The sequence below is a fragment of the Tachysurus fulvidraco genome, chromosome 1 (assembly GCF_022655615.1).
Source record: "Tachysurus fulvidraco isolate hzauxx_2018 chromosome 1, HZAU_PFXX_2.0, whole genome shotgun sequence".
NCBI classification, from domain to species: domain Eukaryota; kingdom Metazoa; phylum Chordata; class Actinopteri; order Siluriformes; family Bagridae; genus Tachysurus; species Tachysurus fulvidraco.
This window is the reverse complement of record NC_062518.1, coordinates 47,037,487-47,058,353: the sequence shown is the minus strand read 5'-3', so window position 1 is coordinate 47,058,353 and position 20,867 is coordinate 47,037,487. Positions and strand designations below refer to the sequence as shown.

The 20,867-nt window shown below is 42.5% G+C and overlaps 1 protein-coding gene across 2 annotated transcripts in view; it reads right to left on the bottom strand.

The window, feature by feature from the left end:
- ptprn2 (protein tyrosine phosphatase receptor type N2) overlaps positions 1 to 20,867 on the bottom strand; it is a 202,186-nt gene that overhangs the window by 160,896 nt on the left and 20,423 nt on the right. For both annotated transcript variants that reach the window (XM_047817727.1, XM_047817734.1), the window contains exon 2: positions 20,762 to 20,812. In XM_047817727.1, the coding sequence (XP_047673683.1) occupies positions 20,762 to 20,812 (51 nt within the window). The remainder of the gene's footprint in view (positions 1 to 20,761; positions 20,813 to 20,867) is intronic.

Genomic DNA, 20,867 nt, shown 5'->3' with positions numbered 1-20,867 from the left:
CTCTCTTCACATTCTGTAAGAGCACATTTTTTTTCTTTTTGTTTGACATTCTTTAGATAAGAGCTCAGGTCATCAGTGTGACGACACACACACACACACACACACACACACACACACACACACACACACACACACACACACACTATCTGTCCCGTTCCTTATCTTCACATCACCACTGACACGATGTAGCTTTATAGGGTGTTGCCTAGCAACCCAAAGATCGACTTCATAATTCAGTGGTTATCTGTCTGAGAGCAGGGGATTGTGGGTAATGCAGCCGTCCTCGACAGGAATACAAACGGCCCTGTAACAGTCCGAGATCAGATACTGTCACTCTCCGCACGGCTGCTGTCTGTGGCTCATGTCTGACCGGTACGGACAGAGAGACAGACAGCTGAAGGGGCAGAGACAGACACGGTGGACAGGTGGACAGGTAACAGACAGGTAAGGTGATGAAAAGAAGATTACAATGACATTAACAGCATTTTAGCACTGGACATTTTACCCCAGATCTGTCCATATCCTGTCTACCCAAACACAACTAATATGACATCAATACCATGACGGTCTCCATGGAAACCTTGGTCACCTTAGACCATCATCTTTTTTTTGGAAATCTGCAGGACTAATCCCACGCTAATTACAGCTTAAATATAGTCACTGCTGTTACACACACACAGACACACACAGACACACAGACACACAGACACACAGACACACAGACACACACACACACACACACACACACACACACACACAGAGAGAGAGAGAGAGCCAGCAGTGTATGAGCAAAAAATGTTGGCAGGAAAATGCTATCAAGAGCCAATCCAACATTACACTCCTACACACACACACACACACACACACACACACACACACACACACACACTACAGTCTAAATATGTCACTTTCACACTAATGGTTCTCCTATGTTATATAAAGCAAGACAAGGTAAGCGTGTGAAGATATAAGAAGCCGTCTACAAACATGTTACAGGCATTATCATAGTAAAGAGACAGATAAGGGAGAGGTACAAAGGTGGAGACAGGTGGAGAGGTCAAAAGACATGTAAAGAGGTAAAAAGACAGACAGTTGGAGAGGTGAAGAGACAGACAGGTGGAGAGGTGAAGGTGAAGAGACAGACTGGTGGAGAGATAAAGAGACAGACAGGTGGAGAGGTGAAGGTGAAGAGACAGACAGTTGGAGAGGTGAAGGTGAAGAGACAGACAGGTGGAGAGGTGAAGAGACAGACAGGTGGAGAGGTGAAGGTGAAGAGACAGACAGGTGGAGAGGTGAAGGTGCAGAGACAGACAGGTGGAGAGGTGAAGGTGAAGAGACAGACAGGTGGAGAGGTGAAGGTGAAGAGACAGACAGGTGGAGAGGTGAAGGTGAAGAGACAGACAGGTGGAGAGGTGGAGAGACAGATATCTGGAGACTTAAAAAGGTAAAGAGATGGAGACAGTTGAAAAGATAAAGAGACACGCAGGTGGAGATTTACAGAGATGGAGAAAGGAAGGCAGATAAAGAGAAAGAAGGTAAGATAATAAAAATATTAAATAAAAATAAAAAATAAACACACATGCACGCCTGCACACACACACACACACACACACACACACACACACACACACACACACACACACACACACACACACACACACACACCAATATAAATGCCTCAAATATGCATTTATAAGAGGCTAGTCGTGACCGCCAAGACTTTAGTAAGTATTCACAATTAACGCTTGTCTTTTGTCAGACATGTACACACACACACACACACACACACACACACACACACTCAGTGTATTTATGCAGTGTGAGCAGCAGAGGGAGCCGAGTGATCTGAGTAAACTGTCTCACGTCTGTGTCTGAACATTAAAACTTTACATTTCACTGTAACTGCTTTTAGACCCAGCAAATTAACCTCTAGAGAACTCACAATGTTCAGTCATACAAAGAGACAACAGAGATAAGAAAAGACATGTCCAATAGACAACGGCATCTGATAAACTGAGTCGTTCTTTAAAAAGCAGTGTCTGATAAAAGGAGGTGTCTGATAAGCAGAGGCGTCCGGTTCAACAGATCAAATAGCTGTCTGATAAACAGGTTTCTGATAAACAGAGGTGTCTGAATAAAGAGCCGTCCAATTAGAGCGGTAAAGAGCGGTGTCTGAGTAAACAGAGACATCTGAGTAAACATTTTATACAATAAATAGTGGTGTTTGATAAACAGATTTGATTAAATTTGATTGGCATCTGATAAGGTGTCTGATAAACAGCAGTGTCTGATACATAAAGACATCTCATAAACCGCAGTGTCTGATAAAAAGAGATGTCTGATAAACAGCAGTGTATGAAAAACAGGGGTGTCTGATACACAGCAGTGTCTAATAAACAGCAGTGTCTGATACACAGAGGTGTCTGATACACAGCAGTGTCTGATACACAGAGGTGTCTGATACACAGCAGTGTCTGATACACAGAGGTGTCTGATACACAGCAGTGTCTGATACACAAAGGTGTCTGATACACAAAGATGTCTGATACACAGCAGTGTCTGATACACAGAGGTGTCTGATACACAGCAGTGTCTGATACACAGAGGTGTCTGATACACAGCAGTGTCTGATACACAGAGGTGTCTGATACACAAAGTTGTCTGATACACAGCAGTGTCTGATACACAGAGGTGTCTGATACACAGCAGTGTCTGATACACAGAGGTGTCTGATACACAGCAGTGTCTGATACACAGAGGTGTCTGATACACAGCAGTGTCTGATACACAGAGGTGTCTGATACACAGCAGTGTCTGATACACAGAGGTGTCTGATACACAGAGGTGTCTGATACACAGCAGTGTCTGATACACAAAGGTGTCTGATACACAGCAGTGTCTGATACACAGCAGTGTCTGATACACAAAGGTGTCTGATACACAGCAGTGTCTGATACACAGAGGTGTCTGATACACAGCAGTGTCTGATACACAGAGACTTTAAGTTATGGTCTATAAGTCATGTGATGGTGGGATTTAAACTCACACTCTTCTGATGATCAGAACAGAACTCAGACCTGGTTTTCTCTGTACTTGTATCTGTCTAATGACTGTGTTGATCTTGAATTCTCTTGAATTAATGTTTTAACAAATGGCTCAATTTTCAGTTTAGCCCAGATATAATGAATCCCGTGAGAAAGGAATAAAATGTGTGTGTGTGTGTGTGTGTGTGTGTGTGTGTGTGTGTGTGTGTGTGTGTGTGTGTGTGTGTGTGTGTGTGTGAAAACTCGGATACACACAACTGAGCTTCGAGAATTATAACATTAAAAAAAAAACCTCTTCAGCCAAAATACAAGAATACAGCTATTAAAAGTGAAAAGTCCAACATTGGCAGTCTGAGGATTTGAACCTACAACCATCTGGTCACATGACTTCTACTTATTCTTATATGTTGAACTGAGCTGAGCCAGATTAAATTATAGGTGTAATAACTATGTAATAGGCATGTAATAACTACTTTATAACTATGTAATAGGCATGTAATAACTACTTTATAACTATGTAATAGGCATGTAATAACTACTTTATAACTTTGTAATAGGCATGTAATAACTACTTTATAATTATGTAATAGGCATGTAATAACTACTTTATAACTATGTAATGTGCATGTGATAACTACTTTATAACTATGTAATATGCATGTATTAACTATGTAATAACTATAATAAAAAAATAATTATCTAGGATTGATTTCATACTATAAATAAAACCGGGTAGCTGATATATATATATATATACAGCATCTGAGGTCTCATCTGGTCTCATTAGCGACATTGCTATTATTAACAGTTATAGTGATATCCAGTTGTGTCCTTTATCAGTTTTATTATTAATGGCTATTCGTTACCTGATGACCTAAAACCAAAGTTTGATATGTGATGATAGAATAAAACCCCAGTCTCATCTCTCACCTCAATCCACTCTCTAAGGACACAGCAAGCATTAGCATAATTCATTAGCCACAAAGCAGCAAGAAAAATCAATTGCACAACACAAGCAAACCACTGAGCAGCACTAATGAAGACACAGAAGGACAGGGAGTGGACGAGGACACTGTGGAGCTGCAGCGCTGAAAGTTTAGCAGTATTCCTGACTGCGCACTGTAACTGAGAGTCACACTGTTATATAGACGAAACCTCATCAGTTTCTCTATTCCAATACAAACAGATGAGATGATAATAATTATAATAATTACGAATATGAGAATAAATGTCACAGCACTTCCTGATTAAGTTTCCACCCCTGACCGGTTCATTGGCTTTGTTTCTTTTTGTTTGATTGGTTGCTTAATATTATAAATCTTGTCCTATACAACTTGATTGTTGTTTGTGTTAGTACATTATCACCCCATGTCATGGCCATCATGAACAATTCCTCCCCAGACCACCGGAGGGCATTCTTACACATTGTTTGAAATTCTTCTCCTGCTGTTTGCTCCATTTCCTTCCTCATCTCATTACTCTATCAGAACTTTTTTCCCGAACATTTAACGCTTTTTCCCTGATGGCATGCTTGAGTGTTGTATGTCATATCCTTATGTTTATCTGGATACAGTTTGCACTGTGATTCAGTTTTCATTGAGCAAGACCAGAGTACCAACAAATAATCAGAAGGCTAGGCAAGGACCTACATTAAAATCTTAAAAGGATCATCAAAATGGGAAAACAAGAAACAAGGAAAGGGTCATGTGTAAATAACTTGGGACACATGGGACATGGTAGCTCTGATCAGAAGGTCAGGTGTTCCAATCCCAGTTCCACCAAGCTGCCACACCTGGGCCCCTGAGCAAGGCCCTTATCCGTCAATTGCTCAGCTGTGTAAATGAGATAAATGTAAGTTGCTTTGGATAAGGGCGTCTGCCAAAATAAAACGTAAACATGTAAGAGGATAAATGTGTGTCTGATGGATTGAGCTTCCATACAAGGTTCCATGTACTCTCTGTAGTATTCCCAGGGTTCCAGGGTTTCTATGGTTCCAGTTCTCCAGCTATTAATGTCTTCCTGCGGTTCCAGTATTTCGGGGTGTTCTGTGGAATCCAGTGTTAATGGGGTTACAGTGTTCGAGGATTTACAGTTTTAATGGAGTTACAGCGTAAAGGTAATTATTGGTGTTAATGACGACCTAATGTTAATGGGGTTACACTATTCCTGTGGTTACAGTGTTAATGGGGTTCTAGTCTTAATGACAACCTAATGTAAATGTTAATGATTACACTATTCCTGTGGTTACAGTGTTAATGGGGTTCCGTGTTATTGGGGTAAAGCTATTCCTGGGATTACTATTTTAATGGGGTTACAGTGGGATTTAAAGTGTTAATGAGCTTACAGTATTCATATGGTTACAGAGTTAATAAGGTTCCGGTGTTTCTCGAGTTACAGTGGGGTTCCAGTGTTCCCAGGGTTCAAGTGTCTTCCATCGGGTTACAGATTTCCATTGGGTTCTAGTTTTCTGGGTGTTTCCAGTGTTGATGGGGTTTCAGAGTTAATGGAGTTCCAGTGTTTCTCTGGTTACAGTATTCCCAGGGTTACAGTTTATCTGGGGTTCTAGTGTTCCCAGGATTCAAGTGTTTATATTGTTAATGGGGTTCCACTGTCCACAAGGTTCTAGTGTTCCCAGGGATCAAGAGTCTTCCATTGGGTTCCTGTTGGATGTTCTAGTTTTCTGGGTGCTTCCATTGTTAATGGGGTTCCACTGACCCCAGGGTTCTAGTGTTCCCAGGGTTCAAGAGTCTTCCATTGGGTTCCTGTTGGATGTTCTAGTTTTCTGGGTGCTTCCATTGTTAATGGGGTTCCACTGACCCCAAGGTTCTCGTGTTCCCAGGGTTCAAGATTCTTCCATTGGGTTCCTGTTGGATGTTCTAGTTTTCTGGGTGTTTCCAGTATTAATGGGGTTCCACTGTTCCCAAGGTTTCAGTGTTCCGAGGGATCAAGTGTCTTCCATTGGGTTCCAGTTGGATGTTCTAGTTTTCTGGGTGCTTCCAGTGTTAATGGGGGTTCCACTTTTCCTGAGGTTCTAGTTTTCCCAGGGTTCAAGAGTCTTCCATTGGGTTCCAGTTGGATGTTCTAGTTTTCTGGGTGCTTCCATTGTTAATGGGGTTCCACTGACCCCAGGGTTCTAGTGTTCCCAAGGTTCAAGAATCTTCCATATGATTCCAGTTGGGTGTTCTAGTTTTCTGGGTGCTTCCATTGTTAATGGGGTTCCACTGACCCCAAGGTTCTAGTGTTCCCAGGGATCAAGAGTCTTCCATTGAGTTCCTGTTGGATGTTCTAGTTTTCTGGGTGCTTCCATTGTTAATGGGGTTCTACTGACCCCAAGGTTCTCGTGTTCCCAGGGTTCAAGATGCTTCCATTGGGTTCCTGTTGGATGTTCTAGTTTTCTGGGTGTTTCCAGTATTAATGGGGTTCCACTGTTCCCAAGGTTTCAGTGTTCCGAGGGATCAAGTGTCTTCCATTGGGTTCCAGTTGGATGTTCTAGTTTTCTGGGTGCTTCCAGTGTTAATGGGGGTTCCACTGTTCCTGAGGTTCTAGTTTTCCCAGGGTTCAAGAGTCTTCCATTGGGTTCCAGTTGGATGTTCTTGTTTTCTGGTTGCTTCCATTGTTAATGGGGTTCCACTGACCCCAGGGTTCTAGTGTTCCCAAGGTTCAAGAATCTTCCATTTGATTCCAGTTGGGTGTTCTAGTTTTCCGAGTGTTTTCATGATTCTTGTGGTTCCAGGCATCCTGAGAAAGACTTCATTTTGTGTTTAAGCCTTTGAAATTAGTTTACAGCAATCAATCATCTAAAAGAAAGTTTTTTTAAGGAAGCAAAAAGATCTATTCTTTGGTGGCATGGCTCCAAAGCACTGTTTTATTGTAACCCAAGCTGTATTGGAGCTCTAGGTAATAAAATGGAATTATGCTAGCAATAATCCCTCACACTGCTGATACTGATAAGAATAATCTGTCCTGGTTACAGCAATCTCATCTTCACATCTCTGCAGCTCTGTGCGGCTTCGCTAATACCAGCCGACATCCGGAGAAATATCCAGCGTGATTTGTGCTGTAATATTATTTCTGTCAGTTCCAGGATAAAGAGACAGAACGGCATTGAAGAAGAGGCGTAGGAGAAGGGAAAGATGAAGAAGAAGAAGGTAGAACTTCTGAATTTTCACTTACCCACCTGTTCTTATCTTATGCTACTTACTGTAGATTTAGATTTTAGCCTGTTTTTCTTACTCTATTTACTCTACTTCCTATTTCTCTGACTCTTGCTTTGTTATAAGCTTAGCTTAGACTTATGTAGCTTAGCCTAGCCTAGACTATTAGGCCATGTTTGCCAAACTTTGTTAAACTTGTTCTTGTTTAAAATGTTTACAAAGAATTACATAATAAAAGCACTAACCTCAACTTATATAACTTTTACACTGCAAGTCATTGTTTAATTTGCTAATTAAATGAGTAAAACATTTCTCAAAACAAGTCTGCAGTATTAATAAATACGCTAACATTCAATTTCGTATTCTTTTATAACGTGATAAACATCATTTGTTCCTGGAACATTTTATTTCATTGCTTTCTATACTGCTCTTTTCATTATCATCATGTATTACAGCGTCATTACAGCTTTATTATTTCACATAACGCTACGCACTCAATTATCACCATGGTGATTAGTGGACACTGAACAAGGCAGACTGGCAAAAACCCATTACAGAAATGTTCCAGCTGTCTCAGCTGCTCAGTTTTACGCTGCATATTTTCAACGGAGACAAGTCCGACATTTCTGTAATTGCTTTTTCGGATGATTACAACAGCGGCATAAAAAAGAGATCGAGCATTTCTCACAATGATACCGATCTTCACAGCGACGTTATGTGAAGTACAAGTGCTGTCCATTGACTAACAGGTTTATCACCGACACCGGACAATGTGAGTCTTCGGAGCTTCTTCACCCTCCTCATCATTAGGACATGCTCTCACACTGACTCAAGTGCTGAAGTGTGAGACTGAGTGGTGAAGCTATCCAATCCTTATTACATCTCAAACCTCTATTCCAGGGTTTGTTTTTTGTCTGTGGGTTTTAAAGGTGCAGGTATCATTCAGGTAATTATTCAAACATGTTGCAGTAGAAAGGGTGGCATGGTGTCTTAATGGTTAGCATGTTTGCCTCACACCTCCAATGTTGGGGGTTCGATTCCCGCCTCCGCCTTGTGTGTGTGGAGTTTGCATGTTCTCCCCATGCCTCGGGGGTTTCCTCCGGGTACTCCGGTTTCGTTCCCCCGTCCAAAGACATGCATGGTAGTTTGATTGGCATCTCTGGAAAATTGTCCGTAGTGTGTGAGTGAATGAGAGTGTGTGTGTGTGTGTGTCCAGACAGGAACACACATCTGAGGCTATCATGGGTACAGAAACAACCTCACTGGAAAGGTGAACATCATGATAACTTGATGTTGTCTTCTACTTTTTTTTCTGTTTGATGTTCAATACATTCTGAGATGGTCTTCTACTCACCACAGATGTCAAAACTATTATATAAGATTTCTGTACTATACTGAGCACAACATACACACACATCATCTGTATGGACTGCATAGACCCTCACAAAACACACACACTGTTTTGCACACTTTTCTGCTGTTTTTGCACATATTGGACAATATCTCAGTCATCTGCTGTTTTTTGCACAACTCTATATATAATCCAAAGGACCTGCTGCTAAGAACCTGCTGCTGTTCATTCTTTTACTGCACAAAATATTGTTTGAACATTCAGTATTTACTGTCTTTGTTTTATGTAGCACCTTGATCCTGGAGAAACGTTGTCTCATTTCACTGTGTACTGCAACAGCTATATATGGTTGAAATGACAATAAAAAGCTTCTTGACTTCTTGATAATATCCTTCCTGTCCATTTTGATTTCCCCAGATTCATGTATTGGCTAGTGGGAATGAAATCTAATGTTAACTAGGTCATGTGATGTGATTGTAGTCTGTTGGGAACTAAAGATCACAGTGGTGATATCATGGCTGAAACTGGGACTGAGCTCATGGCAGTTAACTGTTTGGGAACTAGCAGGTGACCAATTTGAATGTGAGCAGATTGAATCTGACCTAAGAAATGACCTGAGATAAACCATGACCATTCTCAGACGTTCTTTGCGAAAGCTTGTTAAAGAATTCTGTATGCACACTGAGCCATTAAATTAGCTCTGGTGCTTGAGGGCCACTGGGATTTTTTATTATTTTTTATTACAATAGACAGTTTGACAATTCAAATCAGGAACAAGCTTCATTAAAAAAGTTGAAGAAGAAAAATAAAGCTCTGTAAGCATCTTCACTACTGACAGGTCCAAATATCTGAGGGGAACACTTTTTATTAAACTACTGTCTATTTCTCAAATCACCCAGTGTGTAGCACATAGCTGATAATCAGCACACATCCAGCACAGGAGACTCATCACATCATGGGGCTGATACACTTATGACCTGATGCTACGTTCTGTGTCACTGAGGATGATAACACCTTTATGGGGTCAATAACCTTTGCTTAAAATCATGTCCTGGTCTGGTGTTACATTAAATGTTTGGTTTTGTCCATAAGCCTGTGTGGTGTGGAGTTTGGACCTATTGCAGTTCTGTACCAACTTTTAAAAAAAGTTGGAGCCTATGACTTTGTGTTCTGTGATGGTGATGTCGGTGTTGCTGTCTGCTTAAAAGTTTGTCAAAGTCACATGCTTTTTTTGGGATATGCTCTACTTACTCCTTATGCAGCTCCTGGTTTGATCAGCATTCTATTGTTCTACTTCATTTCCACTTGGTTCTTCTGCATGTTATTCAAGCTCATCTGATTATATAAATATCAAGCTTTTTGTTTTGGGGATTGGTTTGGACTCGTTTAGTTCATTTGCTTTTGCTTTTTAATTGCGGATGTTCCAGATCTCACAGTTAACCACACTTATGCCCTTGTCAGATTTGTTTCTTGAACTTTATTTGTTGTTTTATATGCCCTTGTTGGACCCTCCAGAGTCATGAGAGACTTACAGAAGTTCTTACAGAGGATCATTCCTGAAAATGGTTCACTAGGTCACTGACTAAGAGTACCAGCAATTTAAAATCTCTGTTGAGAGGACATATAGTAACACATTTTAGATTGTGCTAGATTAATTACCTCAAGAAGAAGTAGGTTGTGGGATGGGATTTGACAACAGACAGTGACTCAGCTGTTCTACAGGAAGTTTCAACACCTAGATATCATAACAGAGTAACAAAGCACAAGGTGCAAGGTACCTGGGCACAGTGTAAAAAATAGCAGGATGCAGAGTACATGGTATCATGATTCCATGGTGCAGGATACCAGAGGACACTGTACCAGGCTACAGGGTTCAGGGTACTATGGTGCAAGGTGCCAGGATGCAGGGTGTAGGACACCATGTGCACTAAATCCAAATTCCACCATGTTGGATAAAGCAAAAACTAGCAAGTAACTTGTTTGTAAAGAGTGCAGACCTTTTAGCCACTGGGGGCAGTCAGGAGTCAGAAAACATTCAATCATTCATTCATTCATTCATTCATTCATTCATTCATTCATTTTCTACCGCTTATCCAGACTTCACGGGGAGCCTGTGCCTATCTCAGGCGTCATCGGGCATCGAGGCAGGATACACCCTGGACGGAGAACCAACCTATCGCAGGGCACACACACACTCTCATTCACTCACACACACACACACACACTACGGACAATTTTCCAGAGATGCCTATCAACCTACCATGCATGTCTTTGGAGGAAACCGGAGTACCCGGAGGAAACCCCCGAGGCACGGGGAGAACATACAAACTCCGCACACACAAGGTGGAGGCAGGAATCAAACCCCCAACCCTGGAGGTGTGAGGCGAACATGCTAACCACTAAGACATAACATAATTTAAAATGTAAAACAATGTACATAAGTTGATGTTAGATTCCACTTACATCTAGTCCAGAATGTGAAATTTATTATAAAAATAACAATTGTTGACACTGTCATTGCTCTGGATTTTCCTCTCAGTATCAGTGTATAAACTATATAAGCATGAAATGATTCGAGAAATTCAGAACTCCAGATATTTCTATCCTTTCCTATACTTCCATCTTTACCACATGGGTGCATTTATTAAGGTGATGACAGAACATATTATACTTCGCTACCTATACCTCTATATTCCTGTCATGCATAAGTCTTTCTTTTTTCTTTCTTTCTGTATTTCTGTATTTCTTGCTCGCACTGCAGACATACAAACCACTCCATAACGAGAGAGGAGATTTATGTGAAGCGTCAGGTCAATAGTGCACAGGTGGTCAATAAAGCTTAATAGAGCTCCAATGAAGTGGAAGAAAATGACTTGTGTACAAGGCACACTTCGATTCAGAGCTCCAACGGTAGCATGACTTACACTTTCTGTGACTTACACTTTCCATGTTCGTGTCTATAAGCGGGGAATAAATCTGTAAAATCGACACGGAAGAACATCTGAAAACACTTTATGTGAAAGGATAGTACCACTTAAAATATAATTATCATCTTTACAGGTGGGGGGCATGCTGGCTTAGTGAGGAGCACGTTTGCCAAGGTTGGTGGTTTGATTCCCGCCTCCACCTTGTGTGTGTGGAGTTTGCATGTTCTCCCCGTGCCTCGGGGGTTTCCTCCGGGTACTCCGGTTTCCTCCCCCGGTCCAAAGACATGCATGGTAGGTTGATTGGCATCTCTGGAAAATTGTCCGTAGTGTGTGAGTGTGTGAGTGAATGAGAGTGTGTGTGTGCCCTGTGATGGGTTGGTTCTCCATCCAGGGTGTATCCTGCCTCGATGCCTGATGACGCCTGAGATAGGCACAGGATCCCCGTGACCCAAGAAGTTTGGATAAGCGGTAGAAAATAAAAGAATGAATGAATGAATCTTTAAAGGTCAACTGTTTCAAGGTACAGTAGTCTTCATTTATAAAAGGCTATTTGGTTAAAAAAAAACAAAATGGCTTAAGGAAAACTGTAGAATATATACATTAACACCAATTTAAATGTTTAATTAGTTTTAGGGAATTTTCAATCCCTCCTTAGGCTGAACTATAAGTCAAGTCGAGTCTAGTTAAGAAGCTTTTATTATCATGTCAACCATAGAGTATATAGCTGTTGCAGAACACAGTGAAATGAGACCATGTTTCTTCAAGACCATTATGCTACATAAAGCAAAGACTTAGTAAGTAGTCCTAGCCACATAAAGTGTATCTGTGCAACCTGGTGCAAACAATGCAAGACAAGCCAAAAAGACAGAAAGGCAGTGCAGGACAAAAGAAAGTGCAAACAAAAAATACAAGACATCACACAAAAGACAATACACAAGACAATAAACAAAAACAGCGCTGACAAGTGTAAATACTGTAGTTCAATCAATATTGCATTTGCAGAACTACAGTTCCATTTACTTATTAAGGAGTCTGATGGCTTGTCGAAAGAAACTGTTACACAGTCTGGTGGTGAGGAATGCTTCAGTAACTTTTTTTCCAGATGGCAGCAGGGTGAAGAGTGTGTGTGAGGGGTGTGTGGGGTCATCGACAATGCTGTTGGCTTGGCGGATGCAGCGTGTGGTGTAAGTGTCCATGATAGAGGGAAGAGAGACTCCGATGAGTGCCTCAGCTGTCCTCATTACCCACTGCAGGGTCTTGTGATCCGAGATGGTGCAGTTCCCAAACCAGACAGCGATGCAGCTGCTCAGAATGCTCTCAATGGTCCCTCTGCAGCCTTGAGGGGCACCAGTGCTCAGTGTGGAAGTGCTGGAGATGCTGTTTCCAATCTGGACAGTCTCCCAGTCAGGAAGTTCAGGGTACAGTTGCAGAGGGAGGTGTTCAGTCCCATCAGGCTCAGCTTCTTAATCAGGTGCTGAGGGATGATTGTATTGAATGCTGAACTAAAGTTTATGAACAGCATTCATACGTAGGTGTCTTTATTGTCCAGGTGGGTGAGGGCTGAATGAAGGGCCGTTGCAATGGCATCGTCCGTGGACCAGTTTGGGCGATAAGCAAACAGTAGGGGGTCCAGTGAGGGTGGTAACTGGGTCTTGATGTGCCTCATGATGAGCATTTGAAGCACTTCATAATGATGGGTGTGAGTACGACAGGACGATAGTCATTGAGGCAGGATCCTGTAGACTTCTTTTGGACAGGGACAATGGGAGGTTGTCTTGAGGCACATAGCAACAACAAAGCTGCTCAGGGAAATAATGATCTGGTCATTGTGGGGAGGGATGGTCTTTCTTGCCGCTACGTTATTCTGCACCTCACACCAAGCTTAGAAGTCATTCAGCACATCTGGGAGGGAGGCATCACTATTACAGGCAGATGAAGCTGTCTTTTATGCCCTGCCACATGCACTGGGTGTCTCTGCTGTCCTGGAAGTGGCTGTGGATTGTCTGGGAGTGTGCGTGCTTTGCTTCTCTGATGGCTCAGGACAGTTTGGACCTTGCTGTTCTTAGAGCCATCCTGTCCCCTGTAGAGGCCTAGTCTTCAGCAGCACACCTACTTTAGCAGTCATCCACAACTTCTGGTTGGAGCATGTAGTGATGGACTTGGAGACGGTCATGTCAGCAATGCAATTGCTGATGTAGCTGGTCACTGATGCCGTGTACTCCTCCAAGTTTATGGAGTCACCATTGGTTCCAGCCTCCCTGAAGATGTTCCAGCAGAGGTGGCTCCTGCTGGCCAGGTTTACACCTGCTTCCGAACCCGTTTAGAGCATCTGATGAGTGGTCTGTATGCTGGAATTAGAATAACAGAGACGTGGTCTGAGTGGTCGAGGTCAGGGCAGGGCTCTGCACGATACGCGCCGGGAATGTTTGTGTAAACAATATCCAGCGTGTTTTCCTCTTGTTGCAAAGTCCACACATTGATAGAATTTAGAGAGCACTGATTTGAAATTTGCATGATTGAAATCTCCAGCAATGATAAACAGTCCATCAGGGTGAACATTTTGCAGATTGCTAATATCCCCATAGAGCTCACATAACGCATCTTTAGCATTAGCGCTGGGGAATGTACACTCTGACAATGAAACCTGTGGCGAATTCCCGTGGTAAATAAAATGGCCTGCATCTAACAATCACAAACTCCACTAGCAATGAGCAGTAACTAGAAACAAGTTCTTGCAGCATTCCTTGTTGATGTAAACACACACACCACCCGCACGAGCCTTAACGCACAGAGGTGCATTTCTGTCGGCATGAAACGAGCTGAATGGCGGCGTCCATAACTGTCGCTGAGCGCCTCCGTGAAAACAAAGCAGTTACTAAACTCTCACTGTGTAGTGCATTTGAGTCTGGTGTAACCCAGTTTATTTCTGTATCGTATTAATTTCTGGCAGTTGTATACATGAACACCGCTGTCTCTGGTGTCCATGTACTGGCAATAGTCGGGCTAAAAAACGTAAATAGCACCATATTGTATCCGGAGTGAGTCCTGTCATAATAAAACAGGTGATGTGAAAATTTATAACTTTTAACTGTTTATACTTGGCAGCTTGTCATGTAACATGAGTTATAACAATTCAAGCATCTGACAAGCTACAGATAAAATCAACACACCTTGATAAACATTTAAATGCACACAGAGTCAGTTGGTGTGAAGCGTGTTGTCTCCAAGCTGGATTTGTTCCTTCCAGATCGACGCAACAGCAGAGCAGAAAATTAGACATCCAGTAAGTCAACCAGAACTAATAAATAAAAGCTGAAATGTTTAGCATGGAGCACAATTAGCCTTTGTGATCCCATTGAGATTCCGGCAAAACAAAGACAGTGATCAAAAGTGACAGTGCAGGTGAAAGGATTCGATACAAAACCCTTTAAAAGTTAAAGCCATTCGGAATGTTTATATTAAGCTTATTTTCATTAAATACACATCTTTTCATCAGTTAGCTAATATAGCTAGCTAGTAGTAATCTCCTGTAGTAATTTCAGCTAGCTACTAGTACTCTCCTGTGATATACAGTATTAAGTGCACTAACCTCCTCTGATATATTCAGTTAATTAGCAGTAACCTCTAGCTCTAACTTCCTGTGGAACATTCAGCTAGCTAGTCATAACCTTGTGTAACTTCCATGGCTATACTCGTATTATTTTGGTGCATTTATCCTTTTATCCATTACTGAGACTGAATTCTACTCCTACTCACTTTCCAAGACAAAATTATGATTTGTTCCTTCGATTTTTTATGTAGGCCTTCCGAGAACTTACAGAGTTACAAATCTCCACAGAAACATCTCTCATATAGCATTGCCAGTTTGCTATACAACAATCGAACAGCTTCGGAAATGGTTAGAGGTTCAGCTTTGCATTCAACCATTTCAGTTTATGTGGGATGTGGTAGCTCAGTGGTTAAGTGGTGTCCGACTACTGATCGGAAGGTCATTGGTTTTAATCCTAGGACCACCAAGTTGCCACTGCTGGGCCCCTGAGCAAGGCCCTTAACCCTCAATTGCTCATGTGTATAAACTGAAATAAAAATGTAAGTCACTCTGGATAAGAGTGTCTGCTAAATGTAAATTTATGGTTCAATCGTTCATATGCTGTGACCTTTTCATGCTTCATTTGAAGTTAGCACTAGACCAAACGTGTGCATTTGAAAAGACAATCCATCAGCAGGAGCAAAAGACAAACTTGCACAAAACTATCACCAACTTACACTACACAAATATCAGCAACTTTCTGCAATAAGTTTTGTTATCTAGTCATTCTAAGATGAAGTTTTCTTCTGTGTGAACGTGGGCTCTTGTACCACTGCACATTTAAACCCTTTCCTTTGTGACTGAAAAAGAGTTTCTTTTGTCATGCTATCTTGGAAGTAGTGTTCTTTACTTTCTTGGCTTGATTTATTTTGACCTTCACTGACACACAAGCTGCACTAGAATAAGAAAGTGATTAAAATGCTAGAGAATAAAATGCTTCATGCCTCGCTTTCAGCTACAAAACCTTCACACTGATGTACACACACACCACAGAAAATCAATAAGCAACTCACAGACCTGATAAATCCTGAGCTGTTTGGACTGGTGCTGATTGTATCCACAGCCGGCTGTCAATACCGGCACACATTTCCTGAGAATTAAACATATTTGATTGCTTGACATGAGTCCTGTTTGTTTGTCAAACTAGACACGGAGCCTGGGGATACTGTTAAAACCTGCTAAATTCTTTTCACAGTAAAAAAAGAGACATTTGTACGTTTGTAGCAATTTGTAGAATTAATGCTACAAGGGGGGCACGGTGGCTTAGTGGTTAGCACGTTCGCCTCACACCTCCAGGGTTGGGGGTTCGATTCCCGCCTCCGTCTTGTGTGTGTGGAGTTTGCATGTTCTCCCCGTGCCTCTGGGGTTTCCTCCGGGTACTCCGGTTTCCTCCCCCGGTCCAAAGACATGCATGGTAGGTTGATTGGCATCTCTGGAAAATTGTCCATAGTGTGTGAGTGAATGAGAGTGTGTGTGTGTGTGTGTGCCCTGCAATGTGTTGGCACTCCGTACAGGGTGTATGCTGCCTTGATGCCCGATGGCTCCCCATGACCCGAGGTAGTTCAGATAAGCGGTAGAAAATGAATGAATGCTACAAAGGCTTGCAAGGCACCTGGAGTCTATCCATGGGAATGGAGACACAAGGTGGGGGACACCCTGGACAGGGTGCCAACCCAGTGCTGGGTACAATCAAACACCATACGCACACTACGTACAATTTAGAGAGACCAGTTAGCCTACAGTGCATGTATTTGGATGTATGTATCAAACACCATATATCACCATATACCATGTATCAAACACCATACACACACTACGTACAATTTAGAGAGACCAGTTAGCCTACAGTGCATGTATTTGGAAACCAGACTACCTGGAACGAAAGCATGGAAGAACCTGCAAACTCAAAACACACACATAGGGTGGAGACAGAAATCAAACCCCAAATCCCAAGGGTATGAGGCAAACACACTAACTACTCAGCCACTGTGCCGTGGAGTCCATTTGTTGATTATGTACAGGAAAACTTGAGGACAGAAGAGCAGAAGTTTTAGCACAGCACTGAGACAGGAAGGTGCAGTCAGTAGGCCAGTGATCAGATGGGAAGAGGGGATGAAGCTGTAAAGGTTTTTAAAAGTGAGGACTAGGACATCCGGTATCAGATATTCAACCATCAGAGCTGTAGACACAAGACAGGTACTGTAAGGCAGGCAGTTGCCTGGTACCCTGAGATTTGAGATGTTGCCACAGAATTTCAAATGAGTACTAAATAAAAGTCTCTCTCTGATAAGGACATCTTCCGAATTCCAGTTAGCCATACATGTTTATTTAGAATTGTTGCAATTTTTTTCTCAATCTTAAAAATCTGAAAACCAAAATCGTAAGAGAAAACAAGAAGTGGAAACTTTCACTGCTAATATCAATGAGGGGTTACGGTGGCTTAGTGGTTAGCACGTTCGCCTCACACCTCCAGGGTTGGGGTTCGATTCCCGCCTCCACCTTGTGTGTGTGGAGTTTGCATGTTCTCCCCGTGCCTCGGGGGTTTCCTCCGGGTACTCCGGTTTCCTCCCCCGGTCCAAAGACATGCATGGTAGGTTGATTGGCATCTCTGGAAAATTCTCCGTAGTGTGTGTGTGAGTGAATGAGAGTGTGTGTGTGTGTGTGTGTGCCCTGTGATGGGTTGGCACTCCGTCCAGGGTGTATCCTGCCTCGATGCCCGATGACGCCTGAGATAGGCACAGGCTCCCCGTGACCCGAGGTAGTTCGGATAAGCGGTAGGAAATGAATGAATGAATATTGCAACATAATTAATTGTCTGATAGACTTGCATGGACTTGCTTGAGTCTATATAAAATTTATTGTGATTCTAAGAACATGCTACTGTATACCAGATAACTTGCCATCTGGATACGGTATCTAATGCTCAAAGAATGATCAGGAAATAGTGTAGGTTATGGTAACGGTAAATAAAAGCTATGATGCAAATCAATACTAAGATATTGAAATATTACTTTACTTTCAACTAACAAAAATATCTACTGGGATGAAATCGCTAGTGAAGTATTACCCGGGAGCTGCAGATCAAAGCTTGGGGTTCAGGTCGTGAGAAATCTAGTTTGGAGTGTTGTGTTAGAGTCTGCTTTAATCAGACTGCATGGTGCTGGACGTTGATCTGATTTAACCACGCTTTCTGTGCTGTTGGAGGACTGGGTGAAGATCAATACCTTAACAAAGTGTGTGGGTGTAAAATACACTGAGACACTCAGAAGTTAAACTTAGAAGCAGGATGAAGAGTGAGCCGAGAGCGGTTTCGGAACAGACTATAACAAACACAGTGGCAAAACCTGCTATAAATTATCTAAATGATGTGCAAGACAGTCTAGACATAGCTGGCTCCAGTCTGGGCAACTCCTAAAGCACTGCCATTTCTATATAAAAACGATAACCCTGGGCCTTACTTCTCAAACTTTTAGTAAACTAGTTTAAAAGTTTCTGACAAATGGACACAAAATGTCCAAAGAAATCATTTTCATCATCTTGTCATGTTGGATGCCAATCAGCCAAAATTTACCAAGCGGATCCATGGTACAGCTGATCTACATTAAACCATGCCCACAATAAAGCAGCTCAGCCGTTGCATTTGTAAGTCATTGATATTATTCATTCAACCTACCATGCATGTCGAACGTGCTAACCACTAAGCCACCGTGCCGCCCTTATGTTGCAATATGAACAATGTAAAAAATCATGCAGATACAAGTCAAGAGCTTCATCTAAAGTTCACGTCAATCATCTAGCATGTGGAATAAACGTGAACTTAGCAGTATACGTGTTGGTGATAGTTTCATTATTTCAGAAGCTGATGATCTGGGATTTTCTGGGATCTGCGCATTAAAGCTGTGTCAGAAAGATCGTATTTACGAGTTCGACATCAGAACAAACTCGTATTTATGAGTGTTGAACTGAGATCTGAGTTTCCAGGCAGAAATCTTGGCGGAAACAGTGGATACAACATTTCTAGATAAGTGTAATTGGTTCAAATCGAATGAATGTTTTCTAATCACAGAATCTGAATTCAGTTATGATGTTATTGTCTATAAGTAGAGATAAACACATTGCTGTATGTAGAAAGACCAGGTGATCTATTTTGGGTATGTTTATTCATCCCACTTCTAATAAATAAATAAATAAATCAGCAGCAGTAATAATAAGCAAGAAAGATGGATGGACCTGGCATTTAGCATCTAATCTCACTCGTTCTCCCTCTGCGCTCTTTCTGTTATATTATCTGTTCACTAAACAAAGCCTTGCGGTGGCAGGAGGCCCAAATGTAGCACCGTTGAGACTGACAAAACGCATCATTCCTATTCACTTTTAAAACAACTGATAAAGCGCAGCAAGACGGCAGGGACGAGCGGAGAGGAAGATGTCCAACTCCCCGAGCGTGTGTCTGCATATTATTTCTCTGTTGAAGAAACTCCCGGAGCGCTCGGGCCTCCACTCCTCACTGCACTCCTTTAATAAAGCTGAACGATTTAGCGTGCCTCTTATTGTAGTTTATTTATTTTTTTATTTATTCTCCCGGCATAAATCAGCACTGCAGCAGAACACTGGGGAAATCAGGGAGCACGGCTCTGCTCCGAGAAACCACACAGAAATGATCAATTAACTGCCTGAGAGCCACTGACTCACTGCCTAACAGGAGAGAACGAGCAGAAAACAAACTGCTTCAAAATTTATAATCAAACAGCAAGTATGTGAGTATGAGACACCTCTGTGTGTATCAGTCTCTGTGAAGGAGGCGTGGCCTCTGTGTGTGTGAAAGAGGTATGGTCTCTGTGTGTATCAGTCTCTGTGAAGGAGGCGTGGCCTCTGTGTGAAGGAGGCGTGGCCTCTGTGTGTGTCAGTCTCTGTGAAGGAGGCGTGGCGTCTGTGTGTGTGAAAGAGGAGTGGTCTCTGTGTGTGAAGGAGGCGTGGCCTCTGTGTGTGTCAAGGAGGCGTGGTCTCTGTGTGTGTCAGTCTCTGTGAAGGAGTGGCCTCTGTGTGTGTCAGTCTCAGTGAAGGAGGTGTGGCCTCTGTGTGTGTCAGTCTGAGTGAAGGAGGCGTGGCCTCTGTGTGTGTGAAGGAGGCGTGGTCTCTGTGTGTATCAGTCTCTGTGAAGGAGGCGTGGCCTCTGTGTGTGTCAAGGAGGCGTGGCCTCTGTGCGTGTGAAGGAGGTGTGGTCTCTGTGTGTGTCAGTCTCTGTGAAGGAGGCGTGGCCTCTGTGTGTGTCAGTCTCAGTGAAGGAGGCGTGGCCTCTGTGTGTGTGAAAGAGGCGTGGTCTCTGTGTGTGTCAGTCTCAGTGAAGGAGGCGTGGTCTCTGTGTGTATCAATCTGAGTGAAGGAGGCGTGGTCTCTGTGTGTCTCAGTGTTGGAGGCGTGGCCTCTATGTGTGTCAGTCACAGTGAAGGAGGCGTGGTCTCTGTGTGTCAGTCTCAGTGAAGGAGGCGTGGTCTGTTTAAGGCCTAGATGTGAGTAAATGAACTGTTACTACCAAAACATGCTAGGTGTTACTACTAGATCATTAATATAAACCTGTGATGTGCGGATGCTCTACTGTCAGAGCTGCGGCTATAGAAAACTAACCTACACATTCCGACCAATCAGAAGCCAGAATACAACACTGCTGTGGGAAAAAGATCGAAATTTGCACTTACCATTGATGCAAACTTCATGTGGCTCACATAGATCATCCTCAAAGAGACAGCCTGAAAACACACCCACGCACGCACACACACACACACACACACACACACACACACA